The 24,560-nt window shown below is 42.6% G+C and overlaps 1 protein-coding gene across 6 annotated transcripts in view; it reads right to left on the bottom strand.

Moving 5' to 3' along the window:
* The window catches only part of LOC147121385 (aftiphilin-like), a 77,244-nt gene that overhangs the window by 44,685 nt on the left and 7,999 nt on the right, over window positions 1–24,560 (bottom strand). For all 6 annotated transcript variants that reach the window (XM_085981598.1, XM_085981597.1, XM_085981596.1 and 3 more), the window contains one exon: window positions 18,380–20,403. In XM_085981598.1, coding sequence (XP_085837724.1) covers window positions 18,380–20,374 — 1,995 coding nt within the window. In that variant the 5' untranslated portion in view covers window positions 20,375–20,403. The remainder of the gene's footprint in view (window positions 1–18,379; window positions 20,404–24,560) is intronic.

The following is a 24,560-nucleotide window of genomic DNA, read 5'->3' as shown; positions in this document are numbered from 1 at the left end:
TGAACTCATCCTCAAGGCAGCCCTGCCCAATTTGATTTGTCCAATTAATGATAGTTAAAATCCCCCATAATTATAGATGTTCCCTTATTACAAGCCTCAACTATTTCCTGATTGATACTCCGTCCAACAGAGTTGCCACTGTTCGGAGGCCTATAGACTACGCCCACTAGTGTTTTTTTCCCCTTATTATTCCTTACCTCCACCCAAACTGTTTCATTATCCTGATCTTTTGACCCAATATCATTTCTCTGTATTAGTGATTCCTTCCTTTATTAACATAGCCACCCCACCTCCCCTTCCTTCCTGCCTGTCCTTCCTGATCGTTAAATAACCTGGTATGTTTAATTCCCAGGCAGTCACCCTGCAGCCATGTTTCTGTAATGGCCACAAGATCATACCCATATGTAGTTATTTGTGCCATTAACTCATCTATTTTGTTACGAATGCTACGTGCATTCAGATAGAGAACTTTCAAATATGTTTTGTGACACTTAGTTCCTGCTTTTGCCCTTTTTATTACTTTACCTTTTACTCCATACCTTCTGCCCCTTCCTGACACGCTCTGGTTTTTAATTTCCCCACTGCTACCTAAGTCTATGACCTTCTCTGTTGTCATTTTTATTTGCTCTCTAGGAACCTCCCCCCCCACTAGTTAGTTTAAAGCCCTCGCTACAGCCCTAGTTATATGATCCGCCAGGACTCTAGTCCCAGCACTGGCCAAGTGAAGCCCGTCCCAACGGAACAGCTCCCTCCCGCCCCAATACTGGTGCCAGTGTCCCAGGAAGCAAAACCCATTTCTCCCACACCAGTCTTTGAGCCACGCATTTAACTCTAATTTTATTTGTCCTAGCCAAATTCGCTCGTGGCTCAGGTAATAATCCAGAGATTATTACCCTTGAGGTTCTGTTTTTTTAATTTGACCACTAGCTGCTCATACTCCTTTAACAGAACCGGCTTCCTAGTCCTATCTACGTCGTTTGTACCAACATGGACCACGACATCTGGATCCACCCCCTCCCACTGCAAGTTTCTTTCCAGCCCAGAGGAGATGTCCTTAACCCTGGCACCGGGTAGGCAACACAGCCTTCGGGACTCTCGCTCTCGGCTGCAGAGAACTCTATCTATCCCCCACCACTACAACATTTCTATTATCATCTTTAGGTCCTGCTCCAGGATTTAAGCAGATAATTCAGGATGGTGAGCCTGATCCAATATCCTGGCACTTGATTCAGACCACATTCAGCAAAAATTTTTAAATAGAAAGATAAACCACAGTGGTATTTACTTGCATTTAGATTTTATTTCCTACATTGCAGTAACTACACGTCAAAAGTACTTAATATCCTGTAAAGTGCTCTGTTAGTGAAAAGTGCTACATGTAAAAAAAAATTCAAGTTCTATTTACTGCCGCCCAACAACCAGTGACTGCGCACTAAATGTGAATGAGTGTCCATGCATGCACCCAATATAAAAAGGCACCAAGCAATCAATCATAGCTGTCAATGGCTGAGCAAGCCTTCTAGTCAGAATTTCGCACAGAACTGGAGACTGGGGGGAAAAAAAGGAAGAGTTGATAAAATAACCATTTTTTTTTTTTTTTTAATGTGGTGTACTGGTCCTTGGAACCTCCAGCAAGATGCTGGAGCCAACAGTTACTTCTCACAATGAACAGAATTAGAAAATTCCTTTCGCAGACAGCCCACTCCTAAAGGGAAAATCAGAATTGATTGCACCATGCACCTCGCAGCCACAGTGGCTTCTATCAAAGTACTGCCAAAAACATTTCATCTGTCGCATTAATTTAAAGGGGAGCTGTAGAAATGTTTTACTAATTATATACACATTATTATAAACAACATATGAACAAAGCTGCAAGACCAATAAATGAGTTAGTTACAGCTGCAGCTCCCCCACCCCACAAAATGGTGACATACATTCCAAACCTTTAAAAAACACTCCAAGACACACTCACCTAGTTTGCAATCAGCCTGTGCAACAGTGAGAAGCTTGACTACAAATCCTCACGCACTACAGGCGAATGAGAAATTGACAATCCATGTGTCTAATTCAAGAAATTTTCAACAGCTTGGCAATATAGGTCAGCCAAACAGTCCTTCCTGTCCAAATTCAAATCCCACCAGTAGCAAGGACAGCCAGTAGATTAGGTCTGCAGGCTGGTTGAAAGTGGGCCGTATGCTTGTCACCCCTTACACCTAGGTTAATCTACTACTGAGCAAGGACTGCACTGTCAGAGTCTCTGTCACATAGACTTTCAGATGAGACATTAAATCAAGTCCCTGAATGCCAGTTCAGTTGGATGTAAAAGATCCCACAGCACTATGTGAAGAGGAATTGAGGCGTTCTCCTGTTGTCCTGGACAATTACCCCTCAACTAACACCATCAGAAACAAATTAACTGGTCATTTATCTCATTGCTGTTTGTGTGACCTTGCTATGCACATATTGGCTGCAGTGTTTCCCTACAAAGCAACGGTGACTATGCTTCAAAGGTAATTCATTGGCTGTGAAGCGCCCAGACAGGGAGAAAGTCAAAGGGCAGGTGTATCTCCTTCCACACCATCAGCCTCCACATTCCACGGATCATCCTCCGCCATTTCCCCACCTCCAGTGTGATCCCACCACCAAACACATCTTCCCCTCCCCTTTCAGCATTCCAATGGGACCGTTCCCTTTGCGATACCCTGGTCCACTCCTGAATCACCCCCCAACGCCTCCTCCCCTTCCCACAGCACCTTCCTATGCAAGTGCAGAAGATGCAACACCTGCCTTTTTACTTACTCACTTCCCACCGTCCAGAGCCTCAAACACGCCTTTCCAGGTGAAACAGCGATTTACTTATACTTCTTACAACTTAGTATACTGTATTCGCTGCTCACAATGCGGGCTCCTTTAAATTGGGGAGACCAAACGCAGATTGGGTGACCACACTGCGGAACACCTCCGTTCAATCCGCAAGCATGACCCCGAGCTTCTGGTTGCCTGTCACTTCAATTCTCTGTTCCGCTCCCACTGTGTCTTTGGCCTCCTACACTGTTCCAATGAAGATCAACGCAAGTTCAAAGAACAGCACCTCATCTTTCGATCAGGCACTTTACAGCCTTCCAGACTCAACATCGAGTTCAACAATTTCAGATCACAATTTCTGTCCCCATTTTTTCGGACAGCAGCTGTTGATGATTTTGTCATTCCCATTTACAACTCTTCTGGACCTTTACTGGTCACATTACCATCTCATTTTGTCTTGCATCATCATCCTTTTCAGCTTTTAATTTTTCCTACTTCCACCCTATCAGACCTTCCCCTTTTGTTCTTTGCTCCCCTCCCCTCTTCCCCTGAACTTGCTTAAAACCTGTTATATATCTAACTTTTTCCAGTTCTGACGAAAGGGCATCAACCTGAAACGTTAACTCAGTTTCTCTCTCCACAGATGCTGCCTGACCTGAGTGTTTCCAGCACTTTGTTTTATTTCAGATTTCCAGAATCTGCAGTATTAAATATCCTGGAAGTTGCAAGCACAAATGCACGCTGGGATCTGTACCTGCTACCTTGTTGAGTTTCTGCAGCAAAGATTGATGGCGCAAAGAAGCACCATGAATTCAACACTCGGGCTTCTCAGACAAGCAGATGGGAAAACATAACTGGAGGCATTTTGAACTTATCTGCTACTGGTTAGGTACATTTAATCATTTTCTTTTAAATTTTGATGTCTATTATGTTACAAACCTCATTTGCAGTATGGAGGTACTCAGCTTGGAAGGCAAACGAAGATGGCAGACAAAAGGAATTTTCAAAAAATATTTGAGGTGATTTGATTGGGGTCTCCTTTCTGTTAACTGTAGATATGTCTGACTGCTCATACTTAAATTATCTTTATTATATATCATTTTAGGTCCTTATTGGTAGTTTTTTGTTTTTCTTTGTGCTTGATTCGCACATTCTCTGCCTCTTCCTTCGTTGCTATTTTGTGAATATGAAATTTGAGCCACACAGATGCAAGAAACTTGCATATATACGGATGATATCAAAATGTGACACAGGAAGTGTGATGTGATGGACAAATCGCGTGCGAAGTGCAACATTTGTATATAGTAGCAGCTCTCTTGGGCGTTACTCAGTCAAAGGATACGTTCTCTCTTACCTGTCTGACACCTGTGTGTTGCTTCTCTCCCTCCCTCCCTCTTTCAGCTGGGAGGTGGTAGGTGGCATGGGGAAGGGAGCCGTTGAAGGCAGCAAGCCACATTTCCCAGTGGCAGGTGCAGGGCACTGACTGAGCAAACGATCAGGCCAGCACTATAGGCTGGCGAGTCAAGGTTCTCAAGCTGCCAGTAGCTGAGGGAGGGAGAAGAGTGACGTATGAAAGCCCCGTTTTATTTAATGCTGTTTAGTAACACAGGGCTTTGTAAAGCAGGAATGTCTGCTACACCACCCCCTTACCACAGCTAGGATTCCAAGCCCCCACCAGCTGCTGCACCCACCTCCCCTGCCAAGACCCAAAGCTCTCATCTACCGCTACACTCTGCACTATGGTTGCTTATCCCTTCAGGCCAGCACTTTCCATGACCAAAGCCCCAGCACAGGTCCCTACACCTTGCTGCTAAGAGAGTTACTGCTGTGGGGAAGAACAACTTTACATTTATTAAGCACGTTAAGCAATTTAAAAATTGGTGATCTAATTGTTTCCCTCCATGATTTTCCCTACTCTCCATCCCATCCCTCTTTACTTTCTCCTACTCCACCTGACCCTTCCAATTCAAATCAGCTATTTAACTTTTACTGGTTTCCCAACTTAGAACGAGGAAAGCAGTGAACATCAGTCAGTGGATCAAATGGGGAGACAAAATGGGTGATGGCAGAATCACTAGTGGGGAAGGGTATGGCCAAAGCCCAAATGCCACTCGGAGGGGTGGATATAGCCAGGTTTTGGGGGCAGAGAATGGTTCGGAAAGAGAAAAAGGAGGTTAAGAACTTGCGAGGTAGAGGGAAAACCTGCTAATGGGCTGCAAATGACTGGGGCAGGAGAGGAGACTGGAAACAGTAGGGAAAGGAGAGGCTTGTAAATGGGTAGAAAAGAGCAAGGGGATCACAACAGATAGGGGTACCAGTGGTGAGGAAATACAGGAGCTCCACTGGATATAACATTTATTTAATTTTTTTTTTCCCAAACTCACCTGAAGGCTGTAGTGACTTCACGCTGGTCACCCTAGTGCCACCTACTAATGCAGACAAACATAGGTCTCAAAAGGCAAGTACAAAACAGCACCACCTACCTTGGAGACCAAGTAGTGCAAGGCTCGATAAGAAGCAAGTAAAATCAGAAAAACATGACCAAAAACATTACAAGACATAAGTGTAGGAAGTATAGACTTCTAATATACAATGGATGTAAAATTAGTGGATTTCCCATTGCTCACAGGAGTTGAAGGATTTGCTATTTTATAACAATAGGTAGATCAGATTTAGTACAGGACTATTGATACACAATGACTGAATTAAGTCAAATTGCATTTTTATCACTTGGCATTCTTGGATTTTTACTGGCGTTTTAGTGATAGAATTCTGCAATTCTGCTCATTTTTCCATAATAACGGCAAACCAGCGGCCTTGATAATGATTGTATGTTCCATTACCTATCTAGTCAAGTTTTATCTTTGTTTAAAGCCCCAGATGCACAGCAAGATGATAGGCAAGGTGTAGCATACACATGACCTTTAGATGAAGGTGGTGGGGGCCCCTGAACTTTAGCAGTACTGTGAGGTGGAAGTGTCCTGCAGTTTATTAGCACAGAATGAAACACATATCATGGCATTTAACAGCATCAGATGGGGTTCTGGGTCTGGCAGCACAGATGATTGTTCCAAGGTTTTACAGCACTGCGAGCAGGAGGTACACAGAGACATAGAAGATAGGAGCAGGAGTAGGCCATTCGGCCCTTCGAGCCTGCTCCGCCATTCAATGAGATCATGGCTGATCATCCAAATTCAGTACCCTGTCCCTGCCTTCTCCCCATATCCCTTTAGCCTTAAGAAATATATCCAACTCTTTCTTGAATATACTTAATGAACTGGCCTCCACCGCCCTCTGTGGCAGAGAATTCCACAGGTTCACCACTCTCTGGGTGAAGAAATTCCTCATTTCAGTCCTAAATGGCTTACCCCTTATCCTTAGACTGTGACCCCTGGTTCTGGACTCCCCGGCCATCAGAAACATCCTTCCTGCATCTAGTCTGTCCAGGCCTGACAGAATTTTATAGGTTTCGATGAGATCCCCTCTCAATCTTCTAAACTCCAGTGAGTATAAGCCCAATCGACACAATCTCTCCTCATACGTCATTCCTGCCATCCCAGGTATCAGCCTGGTGAATCTTCGCTGCACTCCTTCCATGGCAAGAACATCCTTCCTCCGGTAAGGCGACCAAAACTGCACACAATACTCAAGGTGTGGTCTCACCAAGGCCCTGTACAACTGCAGCAAGACATCCTTGTTCTTGTACTCGAACACTCTTGCTACAAAGGCCAACACACCATTTGCCTTCTTAAACGCCTGCTGCACCTGCATGCTTACCTTCAGCGACTGGTGCACAAGAACACCCAGGTCTCTGCACTTCCCCTTCTCCCAATCTATTGCCATTCAAATAATAATCTGCCTTCCTGTTTTTGCCACCAAAGTGGATAACCTCACATTTATCCACATTATAGTGCATTTGCCATGTTTCTGCCCAATCACCCAACCTGTCCAAATCATACTCGAGTTTCACGACATCCTCCTCACAGCATACCCTCCCACCCAGCTTTGTGTCGTCTGCAAATTTGGAGATATTACATCCAATTCCCTCGTCCAGATCATTAATATATATTGTGAACAGCTGGGGTCCTAGGACTGATCCTTGCGGTACCCCACTAGTCACTGCCTGCCACTCGGAAAATGACCCGTTTATTCCAACTCTTTGCTTTCTGTCCGCCAACCAGTTCTCTATCCAAGTCAATACCTTGCCCCCAATCCCATGTGCCTTAATTTTGCACGCTAATCTATGCGGGACTTATCGAAAGCCTTTTGAAAGTCCAAATACACCACATCCACTGGTTCTCCTTTATCTATTTTACCAGTTAAATCCTCAAAAAATTCCAGTAGATTAGTCAAGCATGATTTACCTTTTGTAAATCCATGTTGACTTTGTCCAATCCAGTCACTGCTTTCCAAGTGCTCTGCTATTACATCTTTTATAATAGACTCTAGCATTTTCCCCACTACCGATGTCAAGCTGACCGGTCTATAATTCCCCGCCTTTTCTCTACCACCTTTTTTGAATAGTGGGGTAACATTAGCGACCCGCCAATCCATGGGTACCGTTCCAGAGTCTATCGAGTTCTGGAAGATGACCAGCAATGCATCTACTATTTCTAGGGCCACTTCCTTAAGTACCCTGGGATGTAGATTATCAGGCCCTGGGGATTTATCAGCCTTCAGTCCCATCAATTTTCCTAACATCATTTCCCTACAAATACTGATTTCTTTCAGTTCCACCCTTTCATCAGACCCTATGTTCCCCAGCATCTCTGGGAGGTTATTTGTGTCCTCCTTTGTGAAGACAGAACCAAAATATGTATTTAGTTGGTCTGCCATTTCTTTGTTCCCCATTATAAATTCCCCCGATTCTGACTGCAAAGGACCTACGCTTGACTTCACCAATCTTTTTCTCTTCACATATCTATAAAAGCTTTTACAGTCAGTTTTTATGTTCCCTGCAAGCTTACTCATATTCTATTTTCCCTTTCTTAATTAATCCCTTTGTCCTCCTTTGTTGAATCCTAAACTGCTCCCAATCCTCAGGATTATTGCTTTTTCTGGCCAATTTATATGCCCTCTCCTTGGACCTTATGCTATCCCTAATTTCCCTTGTTAGCCACAGTTGGGTACACAAAAGTATGCTGAGATTTAGCAGTACAGGAGTAGTCCTGGAGTTTGATGGCACTGGCACTTGGGGTTAGCACTTGGATTTGGAAGCACTGGGGGAGGGGCGCCAAGTGTCATCCAAACCGGGAGGTGTAATGTATAGTTTGAATCACAGAGCGAGAGCAACTTTGTTAGGAGTTGGAAAGGTTGGCAGATCCGACTTGAAATTTGTAAAAAGATTTCCCCAGAGACAGAGAATGAATTATTTTCCTTAATACAATTTAATTTCTGTAAACAAATACCACAGCTGCAAAAATTATTTTAACTTTTAAATAGGAACATTGTCAGCAATTTTTGCATCGTTTGGGGAGGGGCTTGTAAACAGCATCCTGTAGAGTATCTTGTATTGCTATCAAATATTTCCAGAATTTACCTCAGAAAACATTTACCTCAGATAATTCAGTGGGGCTTTTTGGGATTAAAACCTATCAAAATGGTTTATGCTACCAGATTGTTATAGATGCATTAAAAAATGTAATTATTTCACACGGTTACAGCGGGAAATTGATACACTGGTTAGGAATTAGCTCCAATTCCGCCAAAAAATTGGAATTAACAGTTGTGGATCAGCATGGAGGCAGGTTACTAATGGTGTTCCCCAGGGATCGGTGTTAGGCTCACTACCTTTTCACTGTTTTATTAATGATCTGATCAGTAAGTTTGCTGATGACAGTGACTTGTGCAAGGGTTGAAACTGTAGAAAGATTTAGATGCACTATCAGAATGGGCCAAACAATGGCAAATGGCTTTTAACCTAGATAAATGCAGTGTCATGCATGGAGGTAGGACCAACACATTATATGCTTATCATTTACAGGGAACGATACTGAAAGTGGTTGAAAGAGAAAAGATCTAGGTGTTATTGTGCACAGATCACTGAAGGTTCTCAACCAATACAGAAAAGCCAGAGCCAAAGCAAACAGGGTATTGGGCTCTGTTAATAAAACTCTTCAGTGCAAATCAAAGGTCACCATTCCGTCACTGCACAGGTCTTTGGTTAGTCTGCATCTGGAGTACTGTGCCCAGATTTGGTCACCTCAGATGGTGGGTGATATAGTGGCCTTGCAAACAGTTCAGAGGAGAGCTACGTTAATAATTCCTAGCTTAAAGAACCTTAGTTACTCAGATAGGCTTAAAGAGCTGGGTCTAGTTATTTAGGACTGCGTAGACTTAGAGGCAGCAATAGGTGGTCTTAGCTGAAGAGAGTGAGGCATAGTAATGCTTGAAATGGTTATGCAACAGTTGACTAGACTAATTGTACACCAGGTAGCCTCAAGTTGTTGACCTTCTGATCTGACAGCGAAGGTGGAGGTTGTATCGGAGCAACAGGGGTGGTAGATGGTGATTGATGGAAACCAGGACATTAAAGACAGTGGCAAGGGAACAGTTTAGCAGGTTGGCAGCAGCAGAGAAGTCAAGATGGATAAAGGTCTAGATGAGAAGGAGTTGGAAGTTTGTGTGAATTTTCGATGGGCAAATTCAGCATGCAGCGAAAGCAGGAATGAAAACCAATCGTGAAATATAGATTCAATTTAATCACAACAGAAATAGGAGACAGGAAAGTGTTACAGGAAGTAAATGTTACTTGATTGGAAGTGTGTACATATACAATTTTTAATACAGATATATAAAAATATATCTATTATATATTAAAAACAGCACGTGGTCTCAGGATTACAAAGGTATTGCACAGAAGGTAGTACTGTCAACCTAACATTACGTGACAAATTGGAAACAATGGGGCAACACCTCATTATTTAGAGTGCAATTTGGGCTGTTGCATAAATATTCGGCTCAGAAAGGAATCATCATCTGTGGAATCAAAAACAAAATGCCAAATGAAGCTGCTGGTATTTTTGATCCAACTGAATTATTGCAATATACATTAAGCCTTTAAATTAAAAGCAAAAGTTTAAAAAAGTTTGTGAGAAGTGTGCTCACAAATATCTAGAGTATTGCAATCCATGGAGGAAAAATCCTGAAGCGGTGGAAGCAAGCTGGAACCAAGAATAAAAGAACAGAGGTTCAATGGAAATATACAGAAAGCGAAAGCCAGTGGATTTCTAAAAATATAAAAGCCAATTGTTGGAGGAAAATAGCATCAGCAGAAAGTGCCTAAACTAATTGCAAATGGACTGAAGTGCTAAATTCGAGCAAACAGTGCCAATTCATTGAGCAGGAGAGCCATTTCTCACCCAACCACAAGCAAGCTTTAAGCCCCGTCATTTAGCAACTATTTGCGCGCCCTCTCGCCCTCATCCCCCTGCCAACTGAACAAGGAATCAGCCCTCCATCTCTTCCCTTCAAGCAAGTATTGGGTCCCATCCCCTGCTGAACAAGATTTTGGCCACCTCTCCCCCAGCCGCTGATGAGCAAGTTTGCAGCCCCTTCTCTTTCCCCAGTCCTCGGGCAGGATCCTATCCATCCTGCAAAATGAACAGAAATGGAGCACCTTCACAAACTCTTGGAGGACGGAGGCTGGAAGATAGCAAGTTTCAGTAGCTAGCGAGTACTGGTGAAAGTCCCAGCATCAGAGAAAAGCTCCCACACTCCAACCGATGAGCAAATAGCACCACCCCCTCCTCTGCCCACTGTGCAGAACTCATGGACCTCCCCCACCGCCCCAATGAGCATTAAGTCATGGATTATATTCATCTCCACCACCACTGGCTCAAGTTCCCATTACCACTGGCTGCACTTACAACTCCATCCTCCCCCTTGACTATTTCCCATTCCAACCCACCCGCTAATCCATCTCCCCCACCTTCCCACTCACAGGCTACCCCTGCCCTGCTTCATTTCTTCTCTTGCAGTAACCCTCCAACTACATTTTCCATCCACAGCCCTACTCCACAGGCTACATTTCCCCATCTCCGATGGCTGGCTCTCCCATGTCTCAATCCCCCGACCGCCACTGATCTCAGTTCCCCCTTCCTAAGGGTTCCTATCTATCCCTCCCCTTCTCTCACCCCTCTACTATCATTCCTCACCCTGTCTGACCTGATTAATTCAAATTAGTCTTGGCAACCCATGTACACCACCAGGGCAGATTGACTCTCACACACACACACACACTGTATTATAGAACACAGTGAATTTTAGAGTTTGACTTTTTAATTACTGCTTTGATAAAAAATGTCAAAAGTGCAAGTTTTGTAGAAAGCACCTTTGGCAGATACAAAGTCATGCCAACTATTCTGCTTTACAGACACTAGATGTCGTCAGTGTGATATACGACATCAGGTGACAGTAAAAAGACAGACTTCCAATAAGGCTGTTTATGCATCGTCTTCTCCCTGGTCCCCTAAGATAAAAATGCACAATGTATGCTTTGACCGTGTTTAGGTGAGGCACAGTGCTGGAAAGCAAATTAGCCAAACCATATGACAGGAGACTGAGATAATGTGGTAAGTGATCCTCGATTGAATGGTCACAAAAAAGAATTGAATTATTAAAAAAAATAAAAATGCAGGAACAAAATTATACTATTCCGTGGAGTACATATTAATTCAGACCATCATAAAATCATTAGGGTACAGTAGGATAGTAGTTATGTTAGTGGACTAGTAATCCAGGAAACATTAGTTGAAATCCCAGTTTGTCATTTGAATTCAGTTTTTCTTAATCTGGAAATAAAAAGCTGACGTCAGGAAAAGGTGCCCCGTCAGATTGCGTAAAACCCCAACTGATTCACTAATGTTCTTCAGGGAGGAAAACCTGCCATTCTTGCCGATATGTGACTCCAGTCCCACACCAATATGGTTGACTCTTAAATGCCCTCTGAAGTAGTTTGCACTTGGATCAAACCGCCAAGAAGAACGGAAGGACCACTTGGCTGTTACCTAGGCATCGAATCAGGACATGATACCTGAAGGAAAAAAATTGCAGGGCTACAGGGAAAGGGCGGGGGAATGAGACAAGCTCAAGTGCTCTTGCAGAGAGACGGCACAGGCTCGATGGGCTGAATAGCCTCCTTCTGTGCTGCATCCATTCTATAATTCTATGAAGGAGGAACCACCACCGCACAGTTCTCATGGAGATCAAATCCCGCCTTCACATTGAGGACACCTTCCACCTTGTGATTAAGACCCAATCTAGCAACTTAAATCTGGGCAGCAATGAGGGCCTGTGGGTCATCAGCAGAATTATATACCACCACAATCTGTAAACTCATGGCACAGCATATCCCATACTCCTCCATCACCATCAAGCCAGATAACCAACTCTGCTTCAATGAGCAGTGCAGAAGAGCATGCCAGGAGCAGCACCAGGTATACCTGGAACTGAGGTGCCACCCTGGCGAAGCTACAGCACAGCACTACATGCATGCTAAACAGCAGCAGCAGCTAAGCAATCCCATAACCAACGGATAAGGTCAAAGCACTGCAGTCATAAGAACATAAGGAATAGGAGGAGTAGGCCAATCGGCCCCTCGAGCCTGCTCCGCCATTCAATAAGACCATGGCTGATCTGATCCTAACCGCCAATCCACTAACACAGAACCATCTCCTGAATCTAACAGAATTAGACACACGAAATAGGAGCAGGATCAGGCTACACGGCCCCTGGGCCCGCTCCGCTACCCACAGGGCCATGACCGATCCGAACCTAGACTCATGTCCAAATTCCTGCCCGCTCCCCGTAACCCTTAATTCCCTTTACTTCTAGGAAACTGTCTATTTCTGTTTTAAATTTATGTAATGTAGCTTCTACAGCTTTTTGGGGCAGCATATTCCATGGACCTACCACCCTCAGTGAAGTAGCTCCTCCTCATCTCAGTTTTGAAAGAGCAGCCCCTTATTCCAAGACTATGCCCCCTAGTTCTAGTTTCACCCATCATCGGGAACATCTTCCCTGCATCCACCCGATCCAACCCCTTCACAATCTTATATGTTTCAATAAGATCGCCTCTCATTCTTCTGAACGCCAATCAGTAGAGTCCCAATCTACTCAACCTCTCCTCATATGTCCATCCCCTCATCCCCGGGATTAACCGAGTGAACCTTCTTTGTACTGACTCGAGAGCAAGTATGTCCTTTCTTAAGTATGGACACCAAAACTGTACGCAGTATTCCAGGTGCGGTCTCACCAATACCTTGTACAACTGAAGCAATACCTCCCTATTTTTATATTCTATCCCCTTAGCAAGGAAAGCCAACATTCCATTGGCCTTAATCACTTGCTGCACCTGCATACTAACCTTTTGAGTTTCGTGCACCAGGACCCCCAGATCCCTTTGTACTTCAGTACTTTCCAGTTTCTTGCCATTAAGATAATAACTTGCTCTACGATTTTTCCTGCCAAAGTGCATAACCTCACACTTTCCAGTATTGTATTCCATCTGCCAAATCTCTGCCCACTTACTTAGCCTGTCTATGTCCCCTTGCAGGTTTTATATGTCCTCCTCACTCACTACTTTCCCTCCCAAACTTTGATATGTTACACTCAGTCCCCTCCTCCAAATCGTTAATATAGATTGTAAAGAGTTGGGGACCCAGCACTGACCCCTGCGGAACACCACTAGTTATTGATTGCCAGTCTGAGAATGAACCATTTATCCCAACTCTCTGCCTTCTGTTAGATAGCCAATCCTCTATCCATGCCAGAATATTACCCCCAATCCCGTGATTTTTTATCTTAAGCAATAATCTTGTGCGGCAACTTGTCAAATGCCTTTTGGAAGTCTAAATACACTACGTCCACTGGTTCCCCTTTATCCACCCTATATGTTACTTCCTCAAAGAACTCCAACAAATTTGTCAAACATGACTTCCCCTTCATAAAACCATGCTGACTTTGTCCTATTAAATTATGATCCAAATGTCCTGTTACTGTCTCCTTAATAATGGACTCCAAAATTTTACCTACCACAGATGTTAGGCTAACCGGTCTATAGTCTCCAGCCTTCTGTCTACTCCCCTTTTTAAATAAGAGTGTTCCATTAGCAGTTTTCCAGTCTGCCGGGACCTTTGCCAAGTCCAGGGAGTTTTGGAAAATTATTACCAATGCATCCACAATCCCTACCGCCACTTCCCTCAAGACCCTAGGATGTAAGCCATCAGGTCCAGGTGATTTATCCGCCTTGAGTCCCATTATTTTACTGAGTACCACTTCCTTAGTGATTTTGATCGTGTTTAACTCCTCCCCCCTTCAGCCCCCTGTTTGTCCCGTGTTGGGATATTCTTAGTGTCTTCTACTGTAAAGACTGATATAAAATATTCATTGTGTTTTTGCCATCTCCATATTTCCCACCATTAATTTCCCGGTCTCATCCTCTAAGGGACCAACATTTACTTTAGCCACCCTTTTTCTTTTTATATAACTATAAAAACTCTTACTATCTGTTTATATATTTTTTGCTAATTTACTTTCATAATCTATCATCCCTTTCTTAATTAATCTTGTTATTTTTTGCTGTCTTTTAAAGTTTTCCCAATCCTCTATCCTCCCACTAGATTTGGCTACCTTATATGCCCTTGTTTTTAGTCGAATACTATCCTTAATTTCTTTACTTAGCCACGGATGGCTGTCTTCTTTTACACCCTTTTCTTCTCAGTGGAATATATTTTTTTTGGAAGTTGTAAAATAACTCCTTAAATGTACACCACTGATCATGTATCGTCTTACCCTTTAATCTATTTTCCCAATCCACTCTACTCAATTCCGCTCTCCTACCTTCATAGTCTCCTTTATTCAAGCTTAGCACGCTTGTTTGAGATCCAACCTTCTCACCCTCTAATTGAATATGGAATTCAACCATGTTATGGTCACTCATTCCAAGGGGATCCTTTACTAGGACATTTTTAATTAATCCTGTCTCGTTACACAGGACCAGATCTAAGGTTGCTTGCCCCCTGGTCGGTTCAGTTACATACTGCTCAAGAAACCCATCCCTAATACACGGAATGAACTCATCCTCAAGGCAGCCCTGCCCAATTTGATTTGTCCAATTAATATGATAGTTAAAATCCCCCATAATTATAGATGTTCCCTTATTACAAGCCTCAACTATTTCCTGATTGATACTCCGTCCAACAGAGTTGCAACTGTTCGGAGGCCTATAGACTACGCCCACTAGTTTTTTTTCCCCTTATTATTCCTTACCTCCACCCAAACTGTTTCATTATCCTGATCTTTTGACCCAATATCATTTCTCTGTATTAGTGATTCCTTCCTTTATTAACATAGCCACCCCACCTCCCCTTCCTTCCTGCCTGTCCTTCCTGATCGTTAATAACCTGGTATGTTTAATTCCCAGGCATTGTCACCCTGCAGCCATGTTTCTGTAATGGCCACAAGATCATACCCATATGTAGTTATTTGTGCCATTAACTCATCTATTTTGTTACGAATGCTACGTGCATTCAGATAGAGAACTTTCAAATATGTTTTGTGACACTTAGTTCCTGCTTTTGCCCTTATTACTTTACCTTTTACTCCATACCTTCTGCCCCTTCCTGACACGCTCTGGTTTTTAATTTCCCCACTGCTACCTAAGTCTATGACCTTCTCGGTTGTCATTTTTATTATTTGCTCTCTAGGAACCTCCCCCCCCACTAGTTAGTTTAAAGCCCTCTCTACAGCCCTAGTTATATGATCCGCCAGGACTCTAGTCCCAGCACTGGCCAAGTGAAGCCCGTCCCAATGGAACAGCTCCCTCCTGCCCCAGTACTGGTGCCAGTGTCCCAGGAAGCAAAACCCATTTCTCCCACACCAGTCTTTGAGCCACGCATTTAACTCTCTTATTTGTCCTAGCCAAATTCGCTCGTGGCTCAGGTAAATTACCCTTGAGGTTGTGTTTTTTAATTTGACCCCTAGCTGCTCATACTCCTTTAACAGAACCGGCTTCCTAGTCCTATCTACGTCATTTGTACCAACATGGACCACGACAACTGGATCCACCCCCTCCCACTGCAAGTTTCTTTCCAGCCCAGAGGAGATGTCCTTAACCCTGGCACCGGGTAGGCAACACAGCCTTCGGGACTCTCGCTCTCGGCTGCAGAGAACGCTATCTTTCCCCCTAATAATACTATCCCCTACCACTACAACATTTCTATTTACTCCCCCCTCTTGAATGGCCCCCCGCTCCACAGTGCTGTGGCCAGGTTGCTCATCCTCCCTGCAGTCCCTACAGGGAGTAAGAACCTCGAACCTGTTGGACAGGAGCAAGGGCTGCAGCTCCTCCAGCTCTACCTCCTGGATCGCCGTACCTGCCTCACTCGTAGTCACACCGTCCTGTCCCTGACCATGGGCTACATCTGAATTAATTAACTTCATAGGTGTGACCACCTCCTGATACACAGAGTCCAGGTACTTCTCCCCCTCCCTGATGTGTCGCAGTGTCTGAAGCTCAGACTCCAGCTCATCAACACGCAGCTGGAGTTCCTGTAGCAGCAGACACTTGTCACAGGCGTAATCACCGTGAGCCTCAATGGGGTTCACCGGCTCCCACATCTCGCAACAGTAACACCTCACCTGCTCCATTCTATGTAATTAATTAAAATTTTTATTGTTAGTTATGGACACCCTCTGCCCGAATTTAGATGCTAGTATCCCCTTTAATTAATTGGATTTAAATTAAATCAATCCCTCTAGTTACACCAGTTAAATGGTTTACCAAAAGTCACTCTGCACCAGAAAGGCCTTATTAACTACAACCCACAGAGTTAAAGTTTGAAAAGAGCACCTAACACCCCACTTACCCTAACACTCACTTACCCAAACTCACAGCACTCTTTGATGACGCGCACTCGGTGCTTGCTCGCACTAGGACTGGTCTTTTTATACTGTTTGTTTGTTTACAGCCAAATGAGTCACCCCTGCTGATTGGTTAGAAAACTGGTTTTAGAAGCCTGCTGTGCCAATTTACTCCCACTGCAGTGTAACCTTGTTTTACTCTTCTTAAACCAACAGAATCCCAAATATTTAACTTTTCCCCTTTACTTAAACTGCTTAAGTAATCTTATCAAGAATGATTTAAAGAGAAATAACAATTAAAGATTTTTAAAAATTGCCTAGGTATGTCCTGTCCACAAAAAGCAGAACAAATCTAACCCGGCCAATTACTGCCCCATTAGCCTACTCAACAAAGTGTTGGAAACAGCTGAATTCCAGAGATGAGGTGAGAGTGATTGTCCTTGACATCAAGGTAGCATTCAACAGAGTGACACCAAGGAGCCTTAGTAAAACTAAAGTCAATGGGGATCAGGAGGAAAACTCTCCTATAGCTGGAGTCATACCTGGCACTGGCTGTCGGAGGCCAATCACCTCAGCCCCAGGACATCCCGGCAGGAGATTCTCAGGGCAGCCTAGGCCCAACTATCTTCAGCTGCTTCATCAATGACCTTCCGCCCCTCATAAGGTCAGAAACGGGGCTGGTTGCTGCTGATTACAAGTATTCAACTCCACTCACAATTATTCAGATAAAATGAGGCAGTCCATGCCACATGCAGCAAGACCTGGACAACATCCAGGCTTGGGCTGCTAAGTGGCAAGTAATATTTGTGTTACTTTAAGAGTCTAACGACCTCCCCATGACATTCAATGGCATTACCATCACCGAGTCTCCTGCCATCAACATCCTTGTGGTCACTATTGACCAGCAACTCAACGGGACCAGCCACATAAATTCCATGGCTACTAGACGAGCAGGTCAGAGGCTGAGTATTCTGCTGTTGAGTGGTTCACCTTCTGAGTCCCCAAAGCTGGGCAGGTACAATCTGCTAGACTGATTATACCACAAACATTTTTGTACTATTTATCAGCATCAGTACAGAGCTACCAATTTGTAACATTTCAGAAGATCTGACCCACAGACAACATTACGAAGCACCATGTACTATGTTCTCAAAAATCAGGATATTTCTATTGGCTCAAATCTCAATTTGTATCACAACAAATTGAGTATCCACTGTACACAGGGAACAACTTATCCATTCACTATTCGATAGCTTAAACAACTTAATAAAACTTAGCAATGCAAGTTATAGATATAGCATGTTGGCACTCCAATGTAGTGTCCTACTCAGCAGCAAGACCAGCTTTGCATCCACAACTCCCAGATGATGATTTCCCAATCACAGCTGTCAAGCAGAAGCCAAGCACTTTCCTACAGGAAGCTATATAAAACTGAAGAATGAACTGTTTTAGGCTATTGTCAAACACTACCTCGCAGCCAGTTATAAAGCAAAGCTGTTAAGAGGCCTTGGGGCAGGTTGCTTGCCTACTCTCTCAACCCCCGCATTGCATTCAAAAGCTGAAAAAAAGTAAAGGCAAAAGATGCAAAATAAGTTTTAAAAGTTTAACATTATTCTAGGGTGTATGGCTGTAATAGTTTGAAACAAAAATCCCGAGAGTAGCTGATTAATTTGCCATTTATGAACCAATATACAAGATCAGCAACACTTACTTGTGACACAGTTTCTTCAAATGGACTTGTACTCTTAGTTCTAGTCATTTCTTCAATGGGTTGAACAGGAGTAGCAGCCACCCTGCCAGTCAACTGTGTGCTACTGGAAAGGGCAAGTTCTGTCCTGCTGCACTGATTCATTTCTTTATAGGCACCAATAGACTGCTCTTCACCAAAAGTTGCCCATGATGTACTTTCAGCCACTGAATCCCCAAAAGCATTCCACTCCGTGTCTTGTCCATCAGTTGAAAAGTCTTCACTTTTGAATCCTGCAAACTCTGTCCCATTTTTAGCTTGCTGAATGGACCCAAATTCTCCAAAATCCTCATCATCAGTCTTTGTAACTGTGGTGGCAGTTCCATGCTCACTAAACCCCATGTCATCTTCATGCTGAACAAGCAGCTCTGGTACCTCGTCCTTTTCTGCTAGAGATTCAGAAAAATTAGCAAATGTTTGTACAGAGTCACTGTTCATATTACCAAAGTCACCAAACTCTTCTTTGACACCAGCTTCCCGAAATGTAGCAAATTCTTCTCTCGTCAACTTTGAGGCAATCTTGCTGTCAGAGTCAACAGGATGCACAACAACTGTGTCAAAATCATCTTCCGTAACATTAGAATTCAACACTGGACTAAAAGTAGAAAAAGCAACATCTAGCAAACAGTTGCTTCTTGAAATTCCAAAATGATCAGACTCATTCTCCTCTGTCCTTTTCAAATCAGTGGCCGGAAGATCTTCAATTACTGCATGGTCTTGCTCAAACGTAGACTCTCTACATACAATATTGTCTGTAAAAACACCAAACTCTTCCTCATCGTGGATACACATTTTCAAATCTGGTTCGACTAGATCTTGTTTTTTACATTTTGATAGATCTATATCTAATTGGATCTCTGTACTTTGTGTGGTAGTGGTTTCTTTTACTAAGTCCAAAGATTCATGAACTGACTGCTGAGCATTTTGATCCCTAGTTTCAATGTGTTCCATTGATTCTGAAGAGTTCCAGTCACTATTAGGAATGCTTGTGTCAACTGCAGTACTAGGTTCAGAGGAGTGGCACTGGGTGTAGTCTACATATGCATTTGTACCTTTCCCGTGTTTGCAATTTGAAGCAGCAAATTTACCTCCTGTCGGTTCTTCTGCAGCTTTCAGTTTATCACTATCCACTGCAACGTTCGAACTGACCTGAACATCTGGCAGTTTCCCTAAAGCTGAATGATTGCCAGCATTATGCTCTGCTTTTAGTGGTGCTTTGCTGATAGTGGACAGAGACCTACTTGTTTTTTCTTCTGTTAAATTGGCAGACACTTTAATATTTGAAAATGCAGAAAACTCAGAAAAGTCCTCAATTGGACTAGGCATGGAGTCTGAACATAATTCAGAAATGTGAACATTTGTAGCTTTTTGTCCCTTTTGATCGCTTGTGTTGTCCATATTGTCTATTCCCTGAGAGTATGTTGAATCGATTGTTGGGTACCCATTTGTAAGAATCTCTGGGTTGGTCTTGCAGCACTCTTCCTGCTCTTCTGGTTCCAAATCTATTGTACTAACATCTCTGGTCAGGCTATCGAGTCTATCAGTTACTTCAGATTGTTTTATAGATTCCGTTGTTTGTTCTGTTGTTGTACAATCGAAAACACTCCTTGAAGATTTGGATCGAGTTACATCCTTATCGGTACCTATAGACAAGTCATTTGACATTCCTTCTGCAGGTCTCGGGAAGTCTGAAAGAAAGCCTTTGTCCTCACTGGCACCTGCTGAATGAAAGTCAGCAAACCCATCTGTATCACAGGAGTATTCATGGCCAGGCACAAAATGGTTCTGGGGCATAAAGTTCTCATGGTGATCTTCCAAATCAAAGTCAGTATAACCAAGGGTTGAAGTACCAACTCCTGAAAAACCACCAAATTCACCAAACTCATCATCATCAATTTCAGTCCCATCATCTAGTGGCGGTGGTGAAGAAGAATACATTCTAATAACATCTGGTTCCATGATGTTTCCCCTTAGTCAGTTCGTTATACCTAGAGCGAACGAGAGAGGTTGAGTTGAGAACACTAAAAACCTCACATTTCAGGTAAACTTATTCAATATAATCATTGCTAACCAAACCAGCATCAAGCCTCTTGTAAGCATTCTGACAATTAACTGTACATCATACTAATCTTCTGGAATACTTTTCCCATGTAAAACTAGGAGAGAGCAAACATGATGGGAACCAAAACATTTTCAACTTTCCATTTAAATAAACTGGCCCACAACTGCCTTCAAAATAAATAAAATACGACTATTGCACTATAAACCTTTTAATATTAATACTAGTCGATCTTCTGTGGAATTGCACACAGGGAATCAAGACCAACTCTAAGTCTTCAGGTGAAGCCGAGTTAAAGGGCAGCGGATAACTAAACAAAAGCATGAAAACACAATTTAGTCACAGCTTTAAGACATGTTAATTTTATATATTTTGATTTATATTATTTCTAAGCAAACAATGTGTAACAGGGAAGCTGACCTGGCTTAACTTGATAATTAAAAAGACCAACAGAAAACTTGGACTAATTCTGTTTAAAATTATAGAAAGCTATAGATTATAGTCAACTGAACTAAAGAAATTCTTCAGAGAGAATCACAACAACAAAGTATAAAAGATGTTATGATAAACTTTAACATCCCTGCATTCATAGATTTTCATTCCCAGAGCTGCCTGCAATTTGTCAATTCCAGTCAAGATGGTTAGGTGGAGAGCCCTGTAAAAGTGGAGCATCTCCTCTTCGCGAACAAGTTCTAGCATTATCAATCTTGCTGCACAAGCACACTTCCAGTTAGCTATATGCAGAACAATACTGGCAGCAGAAGCTCATGGAAACCACCCACAAGGTCAATCATTTACAATATACAAATTATGGGAGGAGAATAATTGCAAACACTGGAATCGAAATAAAAATTTGACAATAACGAAGCGATGACAAATGATATATATAGTCAGGGGCATACTTTTTTTTTAATGAAGTGAATGGCATACTGGGTTCTTGGTTGCAGGAAGATACCCATTAACAAGACTGGAGCAAGGGTTAAATGAGACTATAAAGCTTGCAAATGAATTTCATGTGACCTGAAGCATTTATAGCATTACTAACGAACTAAAACAAAATTAGGATTAGCAACACGATTTAAATTATGCAAATAAATCTAATTTGAGTTTACAGGCAGCAATTAAAATGCAACCAGTTAGTATAACATTGGCCAATTGTTCAATTAACATAAAATACATTCGAGTATCTTAAATTGCTCTGCCCACGTTATTTTCTATAACATTCTTTGATTTCTGCTATGTTGAATATGTTGCTAAGGAGGTGGGAGACAATTACAAAGCTGTACAAAGTTCTAACAATTCTACAAACTAAAATATCAATCAGTAAGAAAACAGTGCAAATTGAGCACTTCAAGAAAATCCAAACATAGAATCATAGAAATTTACAGCACAGAAGGAGGCCATTCGGCCCATCTTGTCTGTGCCAGCCGACAAAGAGCTATCCACCCTAATCCCACTTCCCAGCACTTGTAGGTTACGGCACTTCAAGTGCATATCCAAGTACTTTTTAAATGTGATGAGGGTCTCTGCCTCTACCACCCTTTCAGGCAGTGAGTAACAGACCCTCAACCACCCTCTGGGTGAAAAAATTTCTCCTCAAATCCCCTCTAACGAATTACTTTAAATCTATGCCCCCTGGTTATTGACCCTTCTGCTAAGGGAAATAGGTCCTTCCTATCCACTCTATCTAGGCCCCTCAATTTTATACACCTCAATTTGGTCTCCCTTCAGCCTCCTCTGTTCCAAAGAAAACCCCAGCCTATCCAATCTTTGCTCATAGCTAAAATTCCCCACCCAGGCAACATCCTCGTAAATCTCCTCTGCACCCCCTCTAGTGCAATCACAACCTTCCTGTAATGTGACCACCAGAACTGCACGCAGTATTCCAGCTGTGGCCTAATTAGTGTTTTATACAGTTCGAGCATAACCTCCCTGCTCTTGTATTCTAACATCAGAACAGTTTAACAGCTCTGCTTAATATGTTAACCTTGGCTTTTCAATGTATTCAATGCTGATCATTTTCAGCAACAAAGTTAGGAGATAAAACTAAAAGAGTTATCTCCAGGACTTATTTGTTAAGTACTGTATCAGTATACTTGAATTCCATGATACGGTACTCCTTTTAATTGAATATACATAAAATATACTGAAATATTATCTAAAACTACAAAACCCAATCTTGGAAGATGAAACTTCAAATGTTAACAGAAATGTATTCCATAATTTTAGCACCATTAATCTAGACTAGACTGATGGTACACATACCATCATTGAATTTTACTATAAATTCTAGGGCCTTTTCTACAGATATTACAATATGGTTTAACATGAGCAGAATTGGATTCCTCTGTTGGACCAGATGGTTAAATAACTGAGCCATTGAAACAAGGAAAATCCCTGGTTCAGTGTTGGGCTTGTACTGAGCTAGCTGGTCTCAGCCAGGACGATAGCAGAGGTGGTACAATTTGTCTCCATACCACTGAATTGGGATCGGGGAGGGGGGGGAAAACAAACAAAATTGCTGTCCTGATTGCTATCCAACAACCCCTGTTAGAAGTGCGCATGTGTGCACAGTGGTGAGGGCAGGACCAGGTTCAGCTGTAATACCCATATTGGTTGCATACCCTGCATAATTCTAGGTTCACAGGTGAAGAGTGCCCCCATGCTATACCCACCCTAGCAAGAATGCAACACCTTCAGGAGCAATGGAGGAGAGAAGATTGGTTGTGGGGGGGGGGGGGGGGCAGGGAAAAGACATCACTAGGGTACTTACAGGATATTAGACGCATTCTAAATTACGCCTTTGTTTGTATGTTTTAAGCTAGCTTAAGCAAAATGTTATAAACAAAGAGGGACCATGGAATCAGAGAAGGCAGATCAGAAATTACAGAATGAGATGGATAACATATGTAAATGCACATAATGCAGGTGAAATTTAATGCAGAAAAGTTTAAAGTGCTACATATTGGAAGGAAAATTAGACGACACACATACTTCATGAATACATAAGGATGAAGGCGAGAGACAACAACTTGCATTTATATCAAGAATAAAAGAAAAACTTGACTTTATATAGCATCTTTCATGTTCTCATGATGCCCCAAAGCGCTTCACAGCCAATTAATAACTTTTGAACTGTAGTCAATGTTGTAATCTAGGGAGAAACAGCAGCCAATTTTCACACAATGAGATAAACAAGATCATCTGTTTTTAGTGGTATTGGTGGAGGAATAAATGCTGGCCATGACACCAGGAAAACTCCTCTGCTCTTCTTCAAATAGTGCCACATGATCTTTTACGTCCACCCAAGGGGGTAGAAGGGGTTAACATCTCATCCTAAAGACAACACCTCCAGCAAGTCAGCATTTCCTCAGAACTGCACTGAAATATCAGCCTAGATTATATGTTCAAATGTCTAGAGTGGGGCTTTAACCCACAACTTCTCTGACTCAGAGGCAAGTGTGCCACTCCTGAGACAAGGCTAACAACTTTATCGCAACTTTAACACAGAAAAGATGCCCAAGGAACTTAGGCATAAACAAAATAAGTATGCTGAGCTGAAGGAGATAGCAGGAGGACAAAAAGCTTGGGAAAAGAAGTGGGGTTTAAGGAAGGTCTTAAAGGAGCTGCGGGAGATGGACAGGCAGAGAAGTTTGAGGAGGAAATTTCAGAGCATGCGGCCTCGGTGGCTGAAGGCACGGCCGGCAATGGTGGGAGGGGAGGGGTAGAGGTTCCACAAAAAGCCAGTTAGAGGAGCAGAGTTCAGGAGGCATGTAGGGCTGGAGGAGGATAGAGAGATAGAAAGGGGCGAGGCCATGAAGGGTTTTCAATACAAATTATAAATTTTTATATTTACTGTATGTATTTTACAATGCACTAATTGAAAATTCCAGATCACTCATTGGTACTCTGCAGGCCTTACATTGTTGTGTCAATACTTCATACTAGAATAATTCTGTAGCTGTCTATCATGTAAACATAATACCCCAAATAGTCAGCAGTTAATTTTATACATTTTGCAAAATCCACAGATAAATAAAAAGTGTTTTTGCGATGTACAAACTATCTGCATTTATATGCTGAAAA

The sequence above is a fragment of the Somniosus microcephalus genome, chromosome 3 (genome assembly GCF_052327205.1).
Source record: "Somniosus microcephalus isolate GS21.2 chromosome 3, FLI_Smic_1.0, whole genome shotgun sequence".
NCBI lineage: Eukaryota > Metazoa > Chordata > Chondrichthyes > Squaliformes > Somniosidae > Somniosus > Somniosus microcephalus.
This window is presented reverse-complemented; position numbering and strand designations above follow the sequence as displayed.